The sequence below is a fragment of the Molossus molossus genome, unplaced genomic scaffold (genome assembly GCF_014108415.1).
Source record: "Molossus molossus isolate mMolMol1 unplaced genomic scaffold, mMolMol1.p scaffold_m16_p_6, whole genome shotgun sequence".
Classification (NCBI taxonomy): Eukaryota; Metazoa; Chordata; class Mammalia; order Chiroptera; family Molossidae; genus Molossus; species Molossus molossus.
The window spans coordinates 15,071,056-15,078,119 of record NW_023425399.1 but is presented as its reverse complement, the minus strand read 5'-3'; the positions used below and the strand labels follow the sequence as shown (position 1 = coordinate 15,078,119).

At 65.3% G+C, this 7,064-nt stretch overlaps 1 protein-coding gene across 1 annotated transcript; it reads right to left on the bottom strand.

Moving 5' to 3' along the window:
- Nucleotides 1-906: 906 nt before the first annotated feature.
- Nucleotides 907-6,341, bottom strand: EMILIN3 (elastin microfibril interfacer 3). Its single transcript, XM_036245212.1, has 4 exons — nt 6,175-6,341; nt 4,739-4,861; nt 3,333-3,556; nt 907-3,085 (listed from the first exon to the last, which is right to left on the bottom strand). Exons 1-4 carry the CDS (start codon nt 6,339-6,341, stop codon nt 1,299-1,301), a joined length of 2,301 nt encoding a protein of 766 aa, XP_036101105.1. The 3' UTR covers nt 907-1,298.
- Nucleotides 6,342-7,064: the final 723 nt, after the last annotated feature.

The window sequence follows — 7,064 nt, the reverse complement described above, 5'->3', positions numbered from 1 at the left end:
GATGCGGCCCCAGACCCTGCCAGGGAGGTGGGGGTGGCCTCCCGCCCTCCCCTAGCCTTTGCTGGTCAGCCCGGTGCCCAGCGCTGCCGAGCAAGCTGCTGCCTGGGGACCTGTGGAAAGCAAGGTGACCCCGCTGCAGCCTCCCCTCCCACCGAGTCTGGGGAAGAAAGTACTTTTAGAGGCTAAAAGCTTTAATCCGGCCCGCTCTCCCCCAGTAGCACCACAGGGGCGGGTAGGGTACCAAATGTCGAGAAACCAGAAGGCAGGGCTACGGGACCTGCAGCAGGGGCCCGAGCTGCCATGGGCTGGCGCCTCCGCAGAGATGGGCGTCGGGCCGCTGGTGACTGCGGGCCAGGTGAACGTGCCTTTTCAGACTGATCCTTGGGAGTGTCCTACCTGCATTTCTCAGGACTGCGTGAACGTCCAGGCGGGGCGGGGTTGCAGGGAGGTTGGAACTGGGCCTGGAGCCCTCTCCCTCCAGCCACGGCCCCCGTCTAGGGCCTGGCCTCACCTAGGCCATGACGCACATGGGAGGGCCCTAAAGATACCCCCCTAGATGGAAAGGAGAGGACCACGTGGGGACCTGAGTACCCTGGAAACATCTTTGGGGAAGAGAAGGAAGAGCACCAACTGCCGAGGGTTTCCAAACAGATCCCCTGACCCAATCCTGTTCTCTGGGCATCTCCAGCTGCCTAAGCCCTCACCTTGGGGAGGATCCAAAGGAATAAAGAGAACTCGTGGCTGAGTCTGTGTTTCTGTTCCGTCCTGAAGGACCTGTGGGGTGGTGGAAACCTCTTATCCTGGTTCAGAAATAGCATCTGGGAAGCTGCCAGGTGAGGCCGGTGCCAGTGGGAAGCCCCTTCCTACAGACACCGAGCCCAGACGACTGGGAGAGAAGCTAAGGGACAAAGGGACCAGAAGCCCCCGGGCTGGGGCTGGCTCCCTGGGCAAAGGGAGCTGCGGACAGGCCCCCGTCTGAGAATGGACCTGCAGTCTTTGCACAGGGGCCGACTCGTGTCCACAGAAAAGCAACTGGCAGACTGGATTATGGTCTCTTAGGTCCACCCTGGCCTCCAGGCATGTCGTACTCTCCTTGACCACTCTGAACTGTCCAGCTGGTGTAGCACTGAGCATGGGTGTTGGTGTCTGAGACAGTCTCGTGGAGCTGGGCCAAGACTTCCTTCAGTGCCTGTAAAGTGGCATCTGCACTGGCCTGGGAGGCTGGGGGCATGGTCTGAGCTCTGGGGCGATGTCCCCAGGGTTGGTGGGATCTGGGGGGTGGATCCTGTCCAGCCCACCTAGTTGGCCTGCCCTGGCCGCGCCTGCTCGGCCAGCTGGGCCCGGCAGTCCAGCAGGTCATCCCGGAGGCGGGCAATGTCCTGTGCGTGCTGGGCCAGCGTGCGATTCAGCTGGTCCACGTGGCCCCATAGGCCCTCGCTGGGCCTGAGGGACTCGATGGGCAAGCCGTTCAGGTTTGCCGCCATCAGGCCCAGCTTCCCACACGCTCCCTCCACCTGCGCCACCCTCTGGTCAAAGTGGCCCACTGCGTGCTGGAGTTCCTGGGCTGTGTCCTGGCAGCGGCTCAGCCCGCCGGCCACATGGGCCACACCGGCCTTGAGTTGCTCCAGCTCCCCCCGCAGGCTCAGGACCTGCCTGTGGCCAGCCCGAAGCCGGGAGCCCTGGCTGCTGACCTGCTCCTGGATGGCATGGACCTCAGCCTCCACCTTGCGTTCACGCTCATCCAGGGAGGTGTTGGTGGCCAAGAAGGCATCCGAGTACTGGCTGACGGAGTCGCTGAGGCCTGTGAGTGACTTGCTCACAGAGTTCAGATTGACCTTGAGCAGGGTGATCTCGCCCTGGAGCGAGCTGCCCGTTGCTTCTGCCAGCTGCCCCTGGACCTCGGCCACCGTGCCATTGAGCTGCTGGAGCAAGGTCGCATGGCTGGCTACCTGGCGGAGAAGGGCCTCAAGCTGGCTCTGCCAGGCCTTCACTTCCGCCATGAGGTTGTTCAAGATGGAGGAGGTGGTGCTGGGGGTACAGGAGGTCTCCAGCGAAACGAGCCGTTGTTCCAGCACAGCCAGCTCTGTCTGCACCAGGGGCCGCGCAGACCTGCCCGGTGGGGTGCTCTCACCGCTCAGCTCCCCAGCCAGCGTCCGCAGGCGCTCCTCTAGGCTCCGCACGCGCTCTTCCAGCACGGTCCGGAAACCGCCCGCGCTCCATCCCCCTTCCTTCAGCCCCAGACAGCAGCCCCTCGCTCCACTCTCTGTCCCGTTGAGGGTCTCCAGGCCCTCGAGAAGTCCATCCACAGCCCCGTCCAGCATGGCGGCGGAGAGCCGCGTGAGCTCGTCCGTGGTGGAGGGGCCGTGGCCCCTTTGGGCCTCAGTGACTGCCTGCAGGTTCCTCTCGATGCTGTCCATGCGGGCACTGATCAAGGCCAACTGGCTGCAGCAGCTGGCCCCACCAGCCACACTCAGGCCCTGCAGCCGGGTACCCAGCTGTGAGAGCTCCCGGCGCAGGGCCAGCTCCCGGCCATCCAGGCTCTGGTGCAGCCTCCGGCTGGCCGCCTGACCCTCCTCGCACCGCTGCTGCACCTCCTGCACCCGCAGGTCGCATGCACTCTGGACGCCTTGCAGCTTCTGCTCAAAGCCATCCAGCAGGCTCCCCCAGAGTTGATGCAGCCGTCGGTCCACATATTCGTCTAGCAGGGCCAGGGAGGTAAGCGGAGATGGGGGGGCCTCCCGAAGCCGCTGCAGGTGGGCCTCGTGGCCAAGGGCCAGCCCGTGTACCTCGTCCAGCAGCTGCACCTTGGTCCGTAGCGTGTTGCTTACCTCTGTCACCTTGCTCAAGATCTCGTCCAGGGGAGGTGTGAGCGGCCCTCCAGCTCTGTCTCCGGGGTTCACAAACCCCTCGGGGATGACCCCAAAGCCCACGGGGGTAGCAGGAGCTCTGGGGCCACCATTCATCCTGTTGGGGTCCTCGTGGCTGGCCACCAGGCCGCTGAGGGTACCATAGGCTTGTGCCAGGCGCTGGACATCACCCTCCAGCCGTTCCAGCCGTTCACCAAACAACCCCGGGCCTTTCCTTCCTGGGAAAGAGGAGAGAACCCCAAGGGTGTCACTGGCCTGGCTCTCTCAGCTTGTCCTGTGGCCAAGCCACCTGAGAGTTTCTCTTCTAAGCCAGCCTTGCAGGGGGGCCTGGGGACTCTCACCCTTTTGCCCAGCACGAGATGCACCCTCCCTAACCCTACCTGAGCTCAGCCGGCCGGTCAGTCCGCTTCCCATCTCCCCCAAGAAACCCAACCGCCTTGACAGGGTCTCCGTGGGCAGACTCACCGTAGGGGCTGGGGGCTGCTCTGCTGGAAGGAGGGGGCCTAGGGCCTAGGCCCAGCTGCCCGGAGGGAATCTGGGGCTCAGGGTCTGGCTGGGGTGGTACGGCCCCGTGGTCCGTGAGGTGCTCAGGGCAGCCTTCTCCAGCGAGCCCAGGGCAGCAGCGCCAGGAGAGCTCCGTCACCGTCTTGTAGCCGACCTTGTATTTGGGTCTGAGCACCGTGCGGTACCTGGGCCAGGGATGGAGAGAGGGCAGGGCTCTGTATCCGTGGGCTGAGGCCCTGCCTCCTGCCAGGTGACCTTGCCACCTGGCTGATATTCAGGGCCACCCGCAGGCACTTGGATATGGTCTAGATGTCTTCCTGCCTCCACAACACCCCCAAGGGGTTCCTTTTCTGTGCTTAAGGTGCCAGGGCTGCAGGGTGGAAGCAGGCCTTGCCAAGGCTCAGAGATGGGTTAGAGGAGGGCGCAGGGGAAGCCCCACCTCACCCTGTTCGCGGGGGAGGAAGCAAGCAGGAATTTAGCCCAAGGTTCCCAAGACCACCTGGACTTCCTCGAGCTCATACTGCAATCATAAATGTCACTTCTGACAAAGTGCCAGCTCCTCCCCTGTGGGTGGGTGAGGGCTACTGTCCTGGAGCTGGGACAGGCAGCCCCTCTCACTGCCCGGAGCCACTCCGGGCTCCCCTTAGTCCCCCATCCTTTCCGCTCCTCCTGAGCCTACTCTGGGAACTCAGCTCTGGTCACAGAGACTGGTCACAGGGCACCTTTGGTTCTCAGCACAGAGGTGAAGGGCCCAGGGTGGAAGGCAGAGCAGGGGCCACTCCCTCACCTAGTTAGCAGTGTACCTGGTCACCCACTGCAGGCTCGCCTGGGGCACGTGCCCAGGGATCCGGAGTAAACAGGTTTGTTGTTTTGTTTTCAGACCTGTGTTTGAACCTCTTCAAGTGCAGACCTGTGTATCCCACCTGTGTGCAATACCACATGCCCTCACAGGACCCCATCTGTGCCCCACAGTCTGGCTCCCCTCCCCTCACCCCTGGCCTGCCTTCTCCACAGTCACTACAGCCTCCTTGAGTCTGCCCAGGGTCCCTTTGACATCAACCATTGCCAGTGTGACCCTCTGCTCTCCCCTGTACCCCACCCCCACCTCTTGCCACTGCTTCTTCTTCCTTGCCTGGTGCTGCCTCTCCCCTGGAAACCCTCCCCTGGTCCCCCTGTGGGCTCTGACCCACCGGAGGCTGTCTCTGACTCCTCCCTGGCCCCCTCCATCTGGCTGGTGTGGGGGCTGGGTAGGCTTTCTTAGAATCCAAGGAGTTCCAGCCCTTGTAGAGCTAGTTGCTGTTCCGAGCTTAAGGCAGGCCTGGGTATGTGCCCAGGGATTCGGAGTGGGTGGGATGGGGTGCACTCACGTGACTGTCCCGGGGCACTTGGGCCCCCATGCACACTGCCGGTACTCAGCCTTTACGTAGCTCTCTGCTCCCTCCTGTAGGACACAGGTCACATTCCTGTGCACCACGTAGGCGCAGAGGGCCCTGCAGGGGAGAATGGCATCCTTGGAATATCTGGTGTGGGCCAGGTCCACGGAAGCTCCTACCCCTCCTCCGTCTGTAGGCCTCCGCAGGAGATGTGACCCGATCTTTTCTCTCCTGCTTTTCCTGGTGCCTGGCAGCCAGAACCCTGAGCCTGGAGTCCAGCCCTGCAACTGGTCCCTCTGATCCCAGCCACCCCAGTGGGTTGGTCACGGGCTCAGCTCTGAACCAGGAGCCTGGTGCAGCTGCCCTTCCTCAGTCTGCCCTCTGCCCTCCCTGGCTTCCCCGCCAGGGGCCTTGCCACATTCTCCACCCTTTCCCTGCTCCGTCGCTGGCTCTCAGCGCTTCCTCTCAGCATCTGAGGTTTCTGAGGTCTCAATTTCGTGCCTGAGTGCCTCCGAGACCACACTTCTCTCTTCCCCCACTGGCTGACTCCTGGGGAAATCACCCCACGCTGTAGGTCTCTGGCCCCTGCCTCTGTTCTTGGTTCCTCGTTCTCAGATCACTTCTTCCACCCCTCCTCCAGGAAGCCTGCTCTGATGCGCCCAGGCCCTCGGAAAGACAGCTATTGGTGGGGCTGTTCTCCGACGGCACCTCTCAAATGCAGCCAGCACCCCAGGCAGAGCCCTAATCACCTGATGGAGACCAGTTAGCAAGCCACTGACTGCTAACGACCAGAAGCGGAGGCAGGAGAGGGGCAGCAACCCCACTTAAGAGCACAAGGGCGGGGGTGGGGGCTGCCTGGTACAAACCAGCCGCTCGTGGACTGCTGTTGGGCTCCGGAGCCACGACATAAACCCAGGACCCAGGAGCCCCCTAGCTCTGTGGCCCAGCCACGCTGGGGCTGCCGAGGGGTGGCTGGGGTCAGGCTGATGGAGGGCGCGGGCAGGCCGCTGGGCACTGGGCTCCATCTCCCACCTGGTGGGCAGAGAGAGCTGGGAGGCCCGGGCGCCGTGTGTGGGAGAGCCCCGCGTGCGGACCGCCCTCCCTCCGCTCCCTCCACCTGGTCCGCTGCGTCCGGGTTTGCACACAGCGCAGCTGGAAAATGTTACTTCGCTGGAAAGGTTTCCGCGGGCACTGCCAGGATCCCCGCCGCCGCCGCGCCAGGCCCCCTCGGCTTATTTTCTTTGCCAGTCCCGCAGCCTCCCGAGGCAGGGGATGCCCGCCGGGCAGAAGCCTGGTCCCAGGAGCCGCCCCCTCCGCGCTGGGCCCCGGTGCCCGCGCCCTCCCGCCTCCGAGCGCGGTCCGGGCAGGTGGGAGCGGCGCTGCCAGGCCCGTCCCTCCCGCTTCCCGCCCACCGCGCGGCCCGCGCTTACTTGTGCGGCCCCGGGCGCAGCCGCGGGCGCCATCCCGTCGTGTACAGGCTGTAGCGGGACGCACCAGGCGGCGCGGGCCGCGCGAGGAGCGGGGTGCCCTTGGCCTGCGCCCCCGAGAGCAGCGCCGCAACGGCGCACAGCCAGACCGGCAGGCGACGGCGGCCCATCGCCGCCCCGGGTCCCCACCTGGCCCCACGCGGGGCCCCCCGCCAGTGTCCGCCCGCCGCGCCGCTCGCCGCCTGGGTCCCGCCGCCGCTCGCGGCCCCTGGAGCTCGCTGGCTCCGCCGCCTGGCGCTTCGCAGCGGCTGCGTCCCGCGGAGTGGCCCGCGCAGCTCGCGGCGAGGGCCGCCGAGGGGCGGGGGGAGGCGGGCTCTGCGCGCATTAGCATAAACTCGGGGCTGCGTCGCTCTCCTCTGCCGGCCCCCTCTCTGCCGCCAGCCCCCCGCCCCGGCTCCGAGCTGACGCGCGAGCAGCCACCCGCAAACAAGAGGTTAAGAAGGGAGCAGCGCCGGGGTGGGGGGGCGCAGGCCAGCGTGCCCTGGGAGGTCCCCCAAACACACCCATCCGCGGCCTTGCCCGCGTGCACCGGCGAGAAGCAGAGCCAAACTTCTGGGGCAGCCTGGGCGCGGGCTCTCCCGGAGGTGCCCACCACCCGCACTGGTCTTAAAAGCCACCTGGGGACCAGGGTCCAGGGCTTAAGAGCTGAGATGCCCGTATTCTAAGGCGCACCCGCAGCACCTCCGCAGGCACCTCCTTGGAACAGGCCCCAGACCTCCCATGTTGGCTAGCTCTGCCGCCATGCCCCCGGCATTGTCGGGGGTGCCCAGGGCATCTGATAACTGCTGTCCCCTCCCTGGGCATCTGACTCCTCGCTAAGACTCTGTAACCCA

Bases quoted from the DNA above. Each gene is read 5' to 3' on its own strand.
- EMILIN3 (XM_036245212.1), bottom strand. From the start codon at position 6,341: ATGGGCCGCCGTCGCCTGCCGGTCTGGCTGTGCGCCGTTGCGGCGCTG. The intron at 4,862-6,174 runs GTAAGCGCGGGC...TCTCCCCTGCAG, and splicing joins CTGCGCCCGGGGCCGCACAA to GGCCCTCTGCGCCTACGTGG. The intron at 3,086-3,332 runs GTGAGTCTGCCC...CCTCTTTCCCAG, and splicing joins AGCAGCCCCCAGCCCCTACG to GAAGGAAAGGCCCGGGGTTG.